Raw genomic sequence first — 17195 nt, forward strand, 5'->3', positions numbered from 1 at the left:
ACCACACAGAGGCCGAGTCGTATCTTCCCTCTGCAAAACTCATCACTATGAGCTGAGCACCACACCGAGCAGATTTATCTGACCCGTCAAGGGGAGGGAGGGGCTGGTCCAATGGGCTGGATGGACTGACAAGCGCGGCGCCTCAAGGTTGTGGCGTGAGCGGCGATTTCACCAGAGCACGGTGAGATATTGCAAATCCTATCTGCACTGTCACCCTGCTTTTCATTACAGGAGACACAATGACTTCCTTATCTGATTCAGAGACTCCAGCGCAAACACTGAGGGGAGTGTGTGTGTCTGTGAGTGTGTGTGTGTGTGTGTGTGTGAGTAGATTAAATATCAGGTGCTTCAGTTCCCCTCAGATTTAAAACAACAGCCATGGAATTAAAAATGATCATAAAGCGATCCCTCCGATGATTAGCAGCCATGTTAGTTTAGATTCACATTCTTGTTAGGAGACCAGAATGTGACCTGTGTCCCCCGATGGGAGAACACGTGACTTCCGATCAGCAGCACATCTCTCCCAGTGCATTCTGGGTAAGGATGAAGCAGCAGGCTGAAGCAGGAGGAACAGTTGGCACCGGGAGAAGTTAACGACCAACGCAAAACCTCTGCGGCAAACACAAATCAAGCAGCCAATAAAAGAGGGAGGCTCAGCTCTCTGCAGCTCGACCTGCGTCTGATTCCAGCAGCAAAGAAAATCAATCACCAATAAACACTGATATCCATCAATAGAATGACTGAGTGGATAAAATACCACAGATGGGACAACAACTGCTGCAGGAGATGTGTGTGAATGCATGTATGTTAGCATGTATTTGTGTGTGTGTGTGTGTGTGTGTGTGACCATCCTTTATGGAAGGGAAGGGGAAAATATTTAAAATGTCGACAATCGACCTTGAAGTTGCACCCACGTCAATATAAGATAGAACAAACTGTGAGAGAGACTTCGACATGTGCTTATGGAATATATATTTACATCTTCCTGACATTTAAATCAACACAATGTCTGATCTATTTCCCACTAGATGAGTGTTGTCACGCAATCAGTGTCACCACAATCCTTTCATTAGATTGTACACTTTATTTAAAATGTTGTTTTTAAATCTTATGGTTTAGATCAAAGGCACAAACTTAGATATTCTAGGATGCAGGTGTAACATGTGATGTCCTTTGATCTTTTGATCCTTTGATGTAGGCAGGTAGATCTGAGGTGGATCAGTGTTCAATCCTCACTTGGTTTCCTTTGGTTCACTAAGTTCACATGGTTATTACTAAGCTCTCTACCGATCCTTTGGATTTACTTTGCCTTCTGGACACAATTTGCTTTATTAATTATTCTCACCATGACCAGGGAATTTAAGAGCGATCTCCTGCATGAGGAGAAAAGAGGAGGAATCTTCAAGAGTTATAATGGAATGCCTGTGGTTGTTTTCAAGATCAAGCTCAGAAAGATGAAGAAGCGAGAGTCTGCTCCAATCGAGCCGGTCTCAGCTGCCGCCTCCTCTGAGGAGGAGCCACGGGAGGAAGTTGGTGTTTCAAGCACCCAGAGCCCTGAGGAGGAGGCGCAGCCAATCAGCATCCAGACTGACTCCACTCGCACTCCTCATGTGGAGACCTCAGTCACAGAGGAGGAGGTGGAGACGCTGTCTGAGGACACTGTGGAGGCTGTGTCCACCCAGAGTCCTGAGGAGGAGGCGCAGCCAATCAGCATCCAGACTGACTCCACTCGCACTCCTCATGTGGAGACCTCAGTCACAGAGGAGGAGGTGGAGACGCTGTCTGAGGACACTGTGGAGGCTGTGTCCACCCAGAGTCCTGAGGAGGAGGCGCAGCCAATCAGCATCCAGGCTGACTCCACTCGCACTCCTCATGTGAAGACCTCCGTCACAGAGGAGGAGGTGGAGACGCTGTCTGAGGACACTGAGGATGCTTCAACCACCGAGAGCACTGAGGAGGGGACGCAGCCAATCAGTGACCAGACTGACCCGACTCTCGCTCCTGATGTGAAGATCTACGTCTCAAAGGAGGAGGTGGAACTGCTGCCCAAGAACTTTATTGACAATTACCAAGCCCATGGCAGCTTGGAAGGCACCATGAGCTCTTTGGCAGATGAAACGAACTACTGTGCGCAGCATGTGTTTGTGCGGTTAGCCGTGGACATGACCCTGAGACGCAGCAGCGCCTCCAGGACGGGTCTGGGCCTGAAGCTGTGTGACCTGTTCACCACCGGGAAGCTGCCGGCGGAGCAGATAGTCAAAGCGCTGGGACACATCATAGAAGAAGCAGCTGTGTACGTTGGTGAGGTGACGGACTTCTGGCCCCGCCTCACCGAGGTGGTCCGCCCCATGCCTCAGAGGGAGTCTCCGTTGATGAAGGCTTTGCTGAAGTCCAAGGTGGCGAAGCTCCTGGACCGGCTGTAGTCATGACTCCAGCCTCCTGCTCCACTGTTTTGTTCTCAACAGAGAATTTCATATTCAAGTATCTTGTAAAAGACAATCATGAAATACAAGTTTTACATTCTTAATCGCTTCTCTGCTTTTGTCACATGATTAATCCAGGTATTAAGAGGAGAATAGAAGGAAACCTATCAAGAGTTTATAGAGGATCTAGAAAGTGTGATGGTTGTCTAGTTCTCCACATTTGTCTTGTTCCAACACTGGTGAAACTTTGAGTTGGTTCAGAAGCAACATTATTATTATCATGACAGGAAAAGTTTGATCCATAGTGAAAATACTCTCGAGCTTTGGATGCGCATTGTTATGAAATGTAGTCCAGAGGTTCAATCAGACTCTTTCACCATCAACACATCAAGACTCATTAATTCACTTAATTGTAAAAAGGTAGGACATATAAGTAGAAATTTAAAGTTTTTCCCCAAACATATTTTGAAACATCTTCTAAGCAAAATGTTAATTTGATGCTTTCTGTATGTTGTCGTCAATGTGCTGTTGCCATGTGAACGGTGGTCGGCTGTGACCTCGGCTGAATAACGACCTCCAGATGTTGGGAACCAGAGCTCGGTGACATTTCCCCGACATCTTTACAATGGTGGCTCAACGACTCGCTGCAGTGCATTGTGGGACACAGCAGCTCATCTCAGGGCGGCTCATGGGCTGGTCCATCATCCTGACACCTCTGGCATTGTTCCGACTGCAGTGTGTGACTTTATGTGGGCGAGGATGTGTGTTCACACACGTGAGAGAATCACTGAGAAAGCAAACTATAAGTGTGTGTGTGTGTGTGTGTGTGTGTGTGTGTGTGCATGTGTGTGTGTGTGTGTGTGTGTTAGACCACCAGGTAGCAATCCATTTTTAGCGCCCCATGTCCCCGTTCTGTCCTTGCGCCCACACCAACCCATTTATTACTGTTAATACATGTACACACGAACACACACACACATGTTCACACAAACAGACAAACACACACGCACACACACACACACACACACACACACACACACAGATAGCGGGTGTGTGCACATTAGCCGCGATGCTAGTCGATGACCTCTGCCTGTCCTTGAGCGACGCTGCTTAACTATTACAGATGCTCTGCTTTATTCTCTCTGCCATGTGATTAATGTGGAGGCTGGAGGGACGTGAGGAGGAGCCGCAATGAGGAGGAGGAGGGAGGAGGAGGGAGGAGGACAGGAGGAGAAAGAGAGGAGGAGGAGGAGGAGGAGGAGGAGGAGGAAAGGCCTGCAGCCTGTAGACGCTGCTCAGGGAGGAAGACCCCCTGACGGAACCACAACCCTGACACATTTGTCACATTCATGCCTAATTAGAAAATTCATCCATTAGCACAGCAAGGAGCCAGGTTGTGAAAACTATGGATGCAGGGATGGATGGAGGGATAGAGGGATGGAGGGATGGAGGGATGAATGAATAGAGGGATGGATGGATAGAGGGAGGGATGGATAGATGGATGTAGGAAGGAGATAAACAATGGTAAGAATGACACTTTGCCCTTCGGGTTGGACAAGAGAGGCACTTTATTGTCTTGCTTTTTTTAAAGATGAAAGCTCACCGGTCATCTTTCCTTTCTCCCCTTCATTTCTCACCTCCTCCTCTTTCTCTTTCACCTCCTCCTCTCTCCTCCTCCTCTTTCTCCTTCTCACACTCATCTCAATTTCTACAGTGATTAACTCGTAAGTCGTTTTAAAATCACACCGCGGATGTGAATCGAACAGAAACTTCAGCCAATGAGAGGTGACATGACGACAGTGACATCACTTTACTCCTCAGGTCTCACTGCAGCAAAGTGATTTTTTCCTCACTGGACCCAAAAGCTCTGAAAACTACTGAAAAGTCAATGCTTCATATTGATGTACATATATTTAACAGTTTGAATTAATTACCTCCGACAGCGAGGGTTTGCTTTTTAAAACGACAACTTGATTAATGTCGAGTCAGGGAATTTTAAATTGTTGAGTCAACACATTGTGTTCCTTTAAAACTTGGAACAAACACACTCACTGAACTTTCTTTTAAAAGTTGAGTAAACAAAAAATATGCTGTGAAACTTTACTCATCTTTACTCTGCATTCCATTTGTTTGACTGGATATAAGATTTCACACTAAATACGGATTCCCATGAGACTTGAGGATATGGTGGATCTGGACAAAGGGGTTGTTTGATAACTTCTCTAATATTGTGAAAAACAGAGAATAGGTAATGTATCTTGATGAAAACAAATCAGGCAAGAACTGATATCTATGAATGTTTGGTGCAGATCCAAGTAAAAACCAGGATTAAGCCGATTTAAATATAGTTTCATTGGAAGGTGGTTTTCTTTGGGTTAGGGGAGTTTTCAGATGTTTATATGTCTTCAATAGTTTTAGAACTATGTCTAAACAAACATGACAGATCTGATGCTGGTTTCAGGGACTGTCGGCCTCTAGAGCTGTGAACTCTACTGAGAGTCTTTCTAGTTTGTTGAGAATCTTTTAAAAAACTTCTCCATTTATATCTGTGAAGAAGAAGAAGGAATAATTCAAAAGTTAATTATTTAAAGTCATTAAAACGAGCCCCATTCAGCAATGAAAGAGCCTTACTTGTTTTATAAAGAGGATAAAAGTCAGTAAAGCATCTTGAGTCTCCGTGAGGTTTATTCTCTGTGTCTGTGCTGCTTTCTCCTTCTGAACCAGTGATAAACGACACATCTTCAAAATGGTTCCTTTTCATCTTGTTCTCTATGGTAAGAGCAATGCATTGTGGGTGATTTAAATACGTTTCTATACGTGTCGCCCTCTCTGTAGAGGACCTCCAGCTAAAGTACCTCGAGTGATGGAGGAGAAAGAACAGAGAAGATGGAGAACGGATGAAAGACAGGTGAGAGTCAGAGGAGTGAGAGGTTTTTCACAAAGTGAGGGAGAAATTGAGGAAAAGGAATCATCTGCAGAAAGGAGCCAGAGCGATGGAGGGAGGGAAGGAGACGGAGGGAGGAGAAGAGAGGGAGGAGAGGAGCAGGAGGACCTCTCAGCTCGTTCATCCATCACTCGTCTGTCTCTCTTTTATATCTTTGCCTCTGTTGATGTGATTAATCGAGCTGATTAGCAAGAAGCAGAAAGCAAACTGCGTCGGTTGCTGTCCTCCGCCATCTCCTCTGCAAACATTACCCTTGCACACGCGTGTTTAGGGACATGCATTTACATGAGGCCGTGCTCGGGAGACGTGTCAGACCCGACTAACGGACGCATCCGTCTCCCCGGAACCGGCCGGAGGAGGAATTCCTCCGCTCGCGTCCCGCTCTGTGATTTCCCCCCAGAAGCAATTCCGGCCGAGCGCAGGGGGAAGGAAAATATATTAAACATTTTGCCTTTGCTGATCCATTTTCTGGATTCATCTCAGACCTCCCTCCGCCATCCGCCCCCCCACCCCTCCCTCTCTCCCTGTGCGACTCAGGCCATTTGAGTCTTTTTAGGAGGTTTCAGTATCAATCTGTCAGTGGTGAGTGGATCCTGCAGAGCCGAGAGGAATGTCTAAGAGGAAGTGAGGTTTCTGTTTATTAAGACGTTTAAAGACAGACTGATGTTTTCTAATGGCGCTGCTCATATTACAGTGTGCTGCTGTTAAACCTCTGGATTAGACTGATCTCTACAGCTGAGGATGCATCCAGAATACATCTCAGTACCAGCTCACATTCCATTCTGCACATTGGGTTTTATCTGTGAGAGCTGCAGGAAAACACACTCGTGTCCACGAATCCTGACAAACTGTGGTAGTGTGTCGTACTTAACTGATACAACATGTGTCACCATAACTGTAAATAAAGATGGACGATGCATTTCTATTTCCTTCCAAGACACGAAAAAAAGCCAAAGTCGGGTTTGGGTAGTTTTCTCTTGGGTCTCTCTCTCAAGTGCTCGACCAATCGCCTGTGAACCTCAGCTTTTTTATTTTAACATCAAACTACTAGCTTCATCAAACATCAGGATGATAAAAAGGACAAAAAAATAACAGAAACTATTGTTTATTCAATACCTACTTAAACATTTTGGTTTGGCCCATTTTCCATCTGCTAACACGGAGGAGGCTGGGTTTATAACCTGTACTGCAGCCAGCCACCAGAGGGCGATCAATATGTTTTGGCTTCACCTTTGGGAGGCGTCATGTCCTCCATCTTTATGTCCTCAGTGGTCAAATGTGGACCTGACAGTCAATTTAATCACTGCTTTATCTCCTTCTCTTCACAATAAACAAATGAGTTCTTATCTCCACTGGATTAACATGATTGTATCTAGTCTGGTGTGATTGAAATGGTGCACCCACTGAATGTCTCTTTAACCGTTAAACCCCCTGAAAGTCCAATTCTTTAAACTTGTCTTCCTCCAGTGATCCACACATCCGTCCCTGTTTCTCTCTCTCTCTCTCTCTCTCTCTCTCTCTCTCTCTCTCTCCCTGCTTGCATTAACAGCATGGTGCGTTAATGTCTCTCGCTCATCACGCCACTGACCTGGAAAATGATTATCCACACGATCGGCTGCAAGGCTCTTCTCTCCCTCTCTGCTCTTTCACTCGTGGTTTTCAGTTTGATCTGAGTAACATTTCAGAGCAGCCAGGACACCTTCAGCTCCGAGCTCTTAATCTGAGGTCGGCTCCCGCTGCCTTCACATGAGTGAGGGGTTAAATTCTGCCTTTAGATCTCAGAGATATCACGGAACGAACTAAGAGCAAGTATTCATTACTGCGTGCGTGTAAAACGGCTTTACTTACATGTGTGTTTACATATATTTATACATTTCTATTGGTAAAATCAGCTTGAGAAGGACTCAGGTTGGATTTTACAGTATCATCTACAGCCTTTGTCAGAGAGATGAACGTTTTATTCACACTTTTATAAGCACAAGAGAATCAAGAGCTCAAAGAACTTCACTCGCCATGAAATTCTGAATAGTAATAAATGAATGTGGCTGTAATCACGTATTGTATGATTCTTAAATCGTTTTCAGATATGAACTCAATCAACAGGATATGTCGTCTAAATTCTACTCTGGAATATCCTCGTGTTTCCAAGTTGACGTCTTCATCTTTTACCTAATTTGTTAGAAACGTCCTCAACACGACTACTAGTTCGCTGTTAATTCCCTGGACATCTTACTGAGAGGCTGCGGCTAAAGATCTGGAAAGAATAACTGACTTGGACATTTCGGTTCTCTGATACAGCCCATAATGAAAATTTCAGTAATATGTCAGTGCACGTCTGGAAGCATCTGTAAGAACAGACGTGATGAAAGCGTTTCCTCTGCTTCTCCTTTTCACTGCAGCTCGGAGTTAAAAGCTTCTGATCGGGAAACAGAGTCTGAGGTGCAGAGAGGATCTCAATCCCCTCTCTCTCTCTCTCTCTCTCTTTCTCTCTCATCCCTGTGTTCTCCGAGCGGAGCCGGGGGAGATCAAGGCGTTCAGAGCGAAAACAGCATGTCGAGGCCTGCCCGCCCCCCCCCCGCCCCCCCCATTCTGAAAACACCTAATCACGACTAACAAGCTGATTAAAGCTGATCAATCACAAAGTGGGTTTCCCCCTCGTAAGCCGCTGTCATGGCTGAGCAGCAGGACGTCACGAGTGGAAGAGAAGCAGCTTTCCCCCCCGAGGCCGAATGAAACACAAGGTTTCACTATCACACTCGATGGTATCTGGCGTTTATTATATATCTGTATTAGGGATGTGAGGCAGCGGCTGCACCACAGACGGGATAATTCCTCCCAATTAATTTATTTAAATGACAGCGTGTCTGGATGTCGAGTGGCTGATTCTCATTCGCTGCTGTGAGCGGCGCCGGACTCGTCCCTGAGTGAAGTGGACGCACGAGGACGAGCGGTTTGACGGCCCTTTGATTCCATAAAGGGCCTCCCCCCCCCCCCCTCCCCCTGTTAAACCAGCGAGCTGCTGCCAGGCGGTCCGACGCTTCAAGGACGAGCGGCGCTCTTGATCTCATCCAGCGTGCAGTCGCCCCGGCCGCCCAGCAGGGGGGGGTGTCACACCGCCGCTCTCTCTCTCTCTCTCTCTCTCTCTCTCTCCGGGCTGCCGGATGCCATCTCGCTCCATCTCCCTCATTAGACGTCTGAAGCAGGTAGCCTCAGTCCGATTGCACTCGCTCGCTCGCCCTCTCTCTCTCTCTCTCTCTCTCTCTCTCTCTCTCTCTCTCTCTCTCGACTATCAGTGTCACTAACGAATCAATAAGGCATCGGGGCAGAAACCAGAGGAATCAGCACGACTGGGACTGGAGCGGCCTCCTGCTGCACCGGGGGCTGCGTGTCTGATGCTGAGAGACGAGCTGAAGCACAGTGGTCATGTCAGATGACAGGGGGGGGGGGAGTGGGGGGGGGTGGTGGTGTTGTCCAACCTCACAATCTGATCGATAAAGACACTTTGTGGACAATTTCCCCAGAAACCACAGAAGCACTCGAGCGTCTCCCTCCCTCCGAGCAGCGTTCACTTCACGTGCACTCGCTCTTAAAACACAACGACACAAACGCTTCTGAACTGTTGCGTAGAAAAAACAACACAAAACCGCTGGAGGACATTTCTTCAGTCCGATGGTGGAGACGTCCCACTGACCTCAGCTGCCCCCTGGTGGCTGCTGGCCACAGGAAGCATGTCACTGTTAGCCCAGTAAACAAATCCCTCTGGAGAGGAACGGTTCAAATCCAACACATCACAACTAAATGACACGTGCTAACCACGCTGCTAATTCCCTCTGAACACACAATGTCCTTGCTCGTCCCGTTTTGTGTTTCCCGTCCTCGTCGCAGGAAACTTGTCCTCGTGGTGATCGCTCCACAATAAGAATTAACATAATCTCCTTGAAGGGTGTCAGTGTTTGTGTTTGCAGCGACAGAGAGAGAGAGAGAGAGAGAGAGGGAGTTCAGGGCATTAGAGCTGGAATCAAACACAACCCTGACACAATTGTTCACACATTCAACACAGCGACAAAGAACCAGCGCGTCTGGTATTAACCTCGGAGCCACTTCCCAGACGTGAATGAGGAAATCAATTTGGACAGAACCATGACAGTTATTATGTTCCACGTGGCGTTTGAGCCGCGCTATTGTGACTGTGCCCTATTATCAGAGTGTATACAGTCAGTGTGCGTGTTTGTGTGTGTGTGTGTGTGAGATTGTCAGCTTCAGTGTTAGCTCATTGTTGATGAACAGTGAGTTGCGGCAGCGGAACATCGGTGTCGCTCAGTGTGAACGTTCGGCGCTGACATCAGGATGTTGCTCTCACAGTTTGTTCAGCGAGTGAAGAAGACGAGTCGAGCCGAAGATTCAGCGGAGGGTGAAATGTGTGTTTGTTCCCGAGCTGCAGCTGCTCGACCAGCGATCACCTGGGTCGGTAGCTCCGCCTCCAGGTCGCAGCCTTCGAGCCGAGGTCAAACACATCGTCTTATTAAAGGGATGTGTGTTAATGTATATAAGGGAACTTATCATACATTGTGTTATGCTTTTAATTTAAAGTGTGTGTCTCCTTCTCCTGATTGACTACGGCTCTAAAAGCACAAGATGGCCGTGTTTCTCATCAGGGATATTTTTAGCTTCATCTCGATTTAGAATCAGAATCAGAAAGGAGTTATTACCATGTAGGTTTACACCTACCTGGAATTTTCTTTGGTAAATAGGACCATACATTTAACATAAAGCATAAAAACACAATAAGTACTTCACATAAGAAAGGGGGGGGGGGGGGGTCTCTGCAGCTGGGACCTGACTGATCGTCCTCTCGGAGACGTGATGGACGACAGTGGATCCCATTAGAGTCACATTACAGCGACTGGCCAGAGAGAGGTTAATTAAGGACGAGTGACGCCCAAGGACTGAGTCTCTCTCTCTCTCTCTCTCTCTCTCTCTCTCTCTCTCTCCCTCTCTCTCTCTCTCTCTCTCTCTCACTGGGTTTCACCATCGCTGGATTTATTTCCCAGTCTGGATTAATGCTGATGATCTCATAGCACACTTACTCTTCATAATGATTTTCATTCTGCAGTTCTTTTATTTTGCTTCAGTACAACAGACCTGAGGAGCCGAGCTTCAGACTGAAGTGTTTCACAGTGGTTCCTTCAGTTTGGACGACTTCACGCGAGCCTCTCGGCAGAATCTTGTTTCAAATGCAAAGACCCCGAGCTCCACTCAGTGTTTTTCCTCCGTGTCCTCGGAAAACCTTTTATTTTCTCAGAGGTTCGGACTTGAAAACAGAAAAGCAGCTTAGCGTGAGCAGCTGTCGAGCTGCCGCTAGTGAGACGAGGTCGTTTGTGCATCAGAGGAGAAAATATACATATATCTAAGTGCAGTACTTAAGTACACATTCAGATACTTGTAGTGCATTTAATGCTACTTTGGTCTAATGCACTGCTTTTCAGACGGATGCTTGTTTGACAGCTGTAGGCAGATTAAGATTTGTATACAAACACTGGTAATACTATGATCAAATATTATGTATAATCATATAATAAACTACCCAGTGGTACACAACGTTTTTAAATGATTTCAACCCCAATAAGCTTGTTCTGGGCTATTATAGCAATTTATGAATCCTTTTAATTTTGCTTATTTGCCAAATCAATGCCGGAGCTTAATATATTTTTTTCAACACAATTTAAATCAACAATTTCACTCTTTGACATATTAAATATCGTTTTTAGACCCAAAACTGTTCCATTTAATTGAATATAACTAATTGTCTGATGTTCCAGGCACACTAATATAGATACAAATATATATATATGATAATTTATTAAATGGTAAACAGTTCTTTCTGTTTGATAACTTTCAGAACACGGTTTTCATCCATTTCATCTCATTCATTGCTGTGAACCTCATGATCTGTTTCCATCAAATTTTCATCCAACCCAATAAGCTGCTGCTTCCTCCTCCGGTAACATCTCCGTCTTGTGGCTGATGCTTTATTAAATCTGCTCGACACTCCCATAAGTACATGTATTTTTCATGTGGGTGTGTGAAAGGGCAGAACTAACGGGTTAAGTGTGTGTGTTCACATGCGTTCACTTTACACTTCATGTTATGGAAGGAAAATCCCTGAAGTATATATGGCGCAGTGAGAAAAGTGGAATCTACATTTACCTGATTTCACCTCGAACATCAGACACGAACAGGAAGTGAAAAGTGAAGTAAAACACAGATCAGCTTCGGGCCTGTAGTGTAACGATGAGCAGTTTTAAAACGGCTCTTTGCCAATTATCCTCTGATCGGGGGGGTCACGGAGCTGGAGCCGATACCAGCTGACATTCACATTCATTCCTACGGTCAATTACAATATACGAGTCTCCAATTAACACGTCTAACACACGCAGAAGAACATGTTAACTCGTCCTGACTATTTCCTCCACTGATGTTTCATAGAATTCTCATAAAAGGAGTTTCAATCCTGGAACCAGGCTGATAAACTATGAGATGACTCGTGACCATAAAACACGTGATTGAAATTGGAAAACGAGAAAAAAGGCCAAAGTACAAGATTGTGTATGAAATTATTTGAAAAGTGAAAGAACTACAAATCAAATAAACTACTGTAAAACCAAAAGATCACTGACACAACACTCCACTACAGACCTGCTTGATTTGCTGTTGTTAGCTTGTTAGAAATCATGGTCGCTCTGTGGTTAACGTAATGTTATCTGATCATAACCGACGTGTTTCCATGGTAACGGTAACATGAGGATTAAGGACTTCTTGTTGACACTGTGAATAAAACCCAGTTGATATAATCAGAACTCGAGGCTTCAACAGGAGAATCTAACTTTGTCTCTCTATCTCGTATCCTGTGGTAAATCTACCTTGGATGGTTAAAACATTACGGCTGATTATCAACATCAAAATCGTAACAGAACCTGAATCCACCTGTTTTATTTGATTCTAATAAAAACGCTGTTTGCCTCAAAGTGAGCGCGCTGACCTCACCTGAACGGACGAGCTTCCTCGTTAACAACACAACAGCGATTACACAACACAACACAACACAGCCACGGCCCAACTTCACCTCCTGCTTTCATCATACGAGCAGAAATAAACTGTGTACACGCAAATGGTTGAGTGTGCCAGATGTGGGTCAGTCCTGAGCCCGCGGTCCTCGCTCGCCCCTCCGCTCCCTCGCTCCCTGCTCCGGGGGGCGAGGGAGGGTCGAGAGACACAGATTGAAATGCAGAGCGGGAGCGAGGGAGCGGGCGAGCGAGGGGGCGAGCGAGGTGGTCCGGGCTTGAGTCTGATTCACCTGAAAGTGCAGCGGCAGCCGGACCACTAATCTACCTCCTCACCCAGCATCACAGCTCAGGGGATTGGGGATTACAACAATGGGATTTAGGGTTTATAGCTTTTTTATTTATTTATTTTCTCCCTCAACTCTGTCGCTTCTCTCCCTCACTTCGCTTTTAGTGCCTGAGACTGAAGTGGACGCAGGTTTTCACCGGTTTGATTGGTTCGTTTGAAGGAGTTTAACGATGCTGTTTAAAGCTGAATTTGAAGAAATTAAATATTTAATAGTCAAGTCTCAATTGTTCTCAATGAAAAAGGCTCAGATTCATGTTTTTTAGACTTATAATATAATTACTCAAATCAGTTCCATAGCTTTTCTGCAGCTTCGATCATCCAGTCGTCAGGATGTTGTGAATATCTGAGTTTCTCTACTTTTCTTTGAGGATTTCATGGTTCATGAAATAAAGTTAATAACATATGAATTGTTTCCCCTGAAAACAGAAGGTGAGGAAAACAATCTCACCTCGAAGTCCAAGTTGTTCAATATATCAACTCCGGGGTTTATGGGAAATTGTGATAACTATGTTTCATGCTGTTGTCGAACATTTTAATTTCTAAAACACCAGTCAATCACTGACAATAACGTCCACATGCATATCTACATGAAAACAGCAGACTCTAATCATAGTTATTATAACACTGACAGTAAATAAACACGACCTTTAGCTCTAATTCCAACCTGAACTTTAAAAAAATCTAATATTAAGCGGAGACCACGTTCTCGCTCCGCTGCACCTCGGGCGTCTCACCAGCGTTGTGAGGACACGGGCGTCCTCATAAATACTGCAACACACGGACATGCTCACACACACCCGAACGTGTCAAACTCAATCAAGCAGCTCGAGTCACGGCTCAGGCACGAACACACGAACACATGCCCGGCAACACGGAAACGCACGCCAGGCCTCGTGGGCGCAGTCATGCATGTTCATCCAGTGTATGGATACAGCCTCCCCCTCTCTCTCTAACACACACACACACACACACACACACACACACACACACACACACACACACACACACACACACACACTGCTTGGTGCTTTGGTGTTTGCATTCCTTTTTTGTGTGTTTTTTTGTTTGCCCTCCACCCACATAAACACAAACCAGCAGTTTTCACAACCCACCAGCGGTTATTTTCCCCCCCGACCGCTCGGCTCCTGAGGCTCCGCCCTGACGGATCCGCTCCGACAGATTCCATTGATTGATTAAATGCTTCAAAGAAAGAGACGACTAAAGAAAGTAGAAGAAGAACTAACTCGTCTCAGCGGAGGAAGAGAAATCGACTCTGACAGATTTTTTACTAAACATATCCAGAGCAGTTTTAAGAAATGACGGGAAGTGACACGTCTTTCAAGTCTCCACTTAATCTCCATTTTATCTTAAGTGATCTTCTTAGACGTGGAGACAGCTAATGAAAACATGGAAAGGGGTTTCGAGGCAGATATATATTTATTTTGATTTCACAGTGATGTCAAAACGCAGACAGACGAAGGGCGTTGGTGTGAATATGATCAAAATGCTTCTGTTTCATATCAAGACGGATTCTCTCCTGCTGTGAAATATGAATCAGGATCAAGGCTGGAAAACCTTCATCTGTTTATGGGATGAGATCATATTCTGGTTTTTAAATCACTGTGAACCTTTTCTGTATTAAACCACGAAATAATCTTACTCTAACCAAAACCAAATGCTGCAAATGCCTGAAAACAACCAAAGCCATAATTCCCCGACACTTCTGTTGCCTTAATCTAACCCCGGCCTCCTCCTCTTCCTCCTCCTCCTCTTCCTCCTCTCCACTGCTGTGCCTCTTTATTCATTCAAAACTAAAAAGCAGGATCCATCCAGGACAAACACGTTCTCACCGAGACGCACAATCACAACTACACATCCCCTCCTAAAAGAACAAAATCCTGCGCTGCCCTGCTTCTCCTAAATGATGCATTTTCATAAACAAAAGTTTCAGGTCAGAGGGAAAAAGTTTCCCGTGGTTATTTGTTTTCTCCTCTCTCCTCTGCATCGTGAATCAGTCATGAGCCCGCTCTCTGTTTGCTCCGCGGCTCAGTCTTTAATCATGCTCAACACTCCGCCCATGAAACATTGATGCCCCCCCCTGCACCCCCCCTTCTGTTTCGAGCTTCGCACAAAAGCTCAGATCAAACACGGACTGAGTTCTCCAGGATGGCTCACGGAGGCGGAGCCGGGATTCTGTGGGTTTAAACCGCCGCGTTCATCCTTTAAAAAACAACACATCGGTGGTTTTAACCTTTTTGTTTCTCTCCCTCAAATCTGAGGAAACAAGTCCTGAGCTGTTTGTGTTCGACCGCTGGAAAACAGAACTTCTCTTGTTACGTCTTTGTCTCACTGCTTCAATATTCCCTCTTAAACCAGCAGCTTACATCCCTCTTCTGTCCTTTAGGGTTTTATTTGTAAAGGACAGAATGTGAAGGGCAGATATGGAGGATTATGGAACAAAAATGGGGTTTACTATTCAATTTGAGCATCTAAATTCCTTCCTTATTCCCATTTGTCCTCTTGAGTTGTGTGTTATTCTAAAACAAGAACAAAAACTATGTGTGTAATAACATATCAATAATCCGTAACTTATCTCTTTGCACACAAACGACAAAATAGATGGAAAAGCAAGATGGAAGGTGGATGTAAATGTGCGACGGCGTCTCCAGACGTGTGAGACGAGTTCTCACCTTCATGTGTCGTCGCCTCCGTCGGAAGCGAAGCAGCTCTTTGTGTTGGCGAGCGATGAAGTTGACGGCGGCGTACTCCAGCAGAGCCGAGAAGACGAAGAGCAGACACACGGCCATCCAGATGTCGATGGCTTTTACGTACGACACCTGCGGGTGGGAAACAGAGGAACAGAGAGGTTGAGTTTAGAGGTTGAGTGGTTACATCACAAATGTCTCGCCTCCAGTTTGACATTTTCTCCAGCGCCATCTTGTTTTTTTTAAACGAGAAGTAACCATATTTGGAGGAGCAGGGGGTGGAGCCTCACTGAGAACTTGATGACACTGCACAACCACCTACACCTGCAACCTGCACCCATTGGACCGTACTAGCTGTCAATCACAGACCCTCATGTGGCATATTTGCATATTTGCACTATTGCACATAATTGCACTATTGTTGTTTTATTTTTCTCTTCAGCTGTATATATATAATATTATTTTCTATTTTAAATTTTTGATATTCTATTTTATTCTATTTTATACTATTTCTATTTTTTTTTTTTTGGTTGTAATTACTTGAGCATTGTTAGAAGAGAGCCTGTGACTCAAGCATTTCATTGCCAGTGACTGCTTCACGTTATTGTTGTGCATTTCATAATAAAAATCTTGAATCTTGAATCTTGAATCTTGCATCTGGTGCTTTGTGGTCTAAACGGATCATAATTTACAAAATGAACATCATCTGTATTGAAGAAGACTTGAAACTAGACACTAAGACATAACACTCGCTCTGGAATCAGTACATGTTGTAATAATAGATGAACATCCAATCAAGCCGAGGGACAAAAGGACACATGATGCAATCAGCTGCACACGAGCAGTGGGACGTCGTCAGCTGTCAGTTTGCTGTGAAGTGGACAAGGTGAGGCCGGTGCAGATAATCAGGGCTAAATGAAGATCATTGTCTGATTGCTATCAGAAGCAGCGAGCGCCATTATTCAAGTGGATTCATTCTGTCAGGACGAGTTTCCTCCTCCAGCGATTACACGGAGCAGCCGATCAGAGAGAGGACGATCCCCTGATGTGTTTCACACAGAATGAACCCAACAATCAGCCGTTTAGAATCCAATTAAACTCTGACTTTAGATCACGTTACACACACACACACACACAGACACACACACAATTGGTTTGATGGTCATCCAGGCAGAGAGAGAGAGAGAGGATTAACAGCAGAAGAAAAACAAAATGAGCATTCATACATTTATCATCACATTTCTAAAAAATAATATATATATATATATATATATATATATATATGTATTTATGAGCGGACACCAGCGATTTTCAAATCTAGACTGAAACTAAACCTCTGAGCCACCACATCATGTCTCATTCAGAGACGTCCTCCTTCCTGTCCTGTCCCTACATGTCCTCACAGTTTGTCTCACTCACACATTCCCACAGACGTTAAGTTGAGGATTCTAACCACCGGAGTTGTCCTCTTGGCCGTCAGAAAACTCCATTACTACTTCATAAGATATTTAGCAGAAGCGAGTGTGTGCTGCTGCTTTTCCTCCCAGCTGAATGTCAAAAATTATACTTCAAGAGAAAAATTGTGTGGAGACGTCTGATTTAGAACCTTCCTTCCCCAAATCATATTTACGTCTGGATTCTGTCTGTGCTGCTTCATTGTCTCATCTTGAATTTCTTTACATGTAATTAGTTTAAAATCAGCACAAGGTCCCT

At 45.0% G+C, this 17195-nt stretch overlaps 1 protein-coding gene across 1 annotated transcript in view; it reads right to left on the reverse strand.

Moving 5' to 3' along the window:
* glra1 (glycine receptor, alpha 1) overlaps window positions 1-17195 on the reverse strand; it is a 104974-nt gene that overhangs the window by 9264 nt on the left and 78515 nt on the right. The window contains exon 10 of the mRNA XM_061079221.1: window positions 15468-15614. Within this exon, the coding sequence (XP_060935204.1) occupies window positions 15468-15614 (147 nt within the window). The remainder of the gene's footprint in view (window positions 1-15467; window positions 15615-17195) is intronic.

Source organism: Limanda limanda, chromosome 10 (genome assembly GCF_963576545.1).
Source record: "Limanda limanda chromosome 10, fLimLim1.1, whole genome shotgun sequence".
Classification (NCBI taxonomy): domain Eukaryota; kingdom Metazoa; phylum Chordata; class Actinopteri; order Pleuronectiformes; family Pleuronectidae; genus Limanda; species Limanda limanda.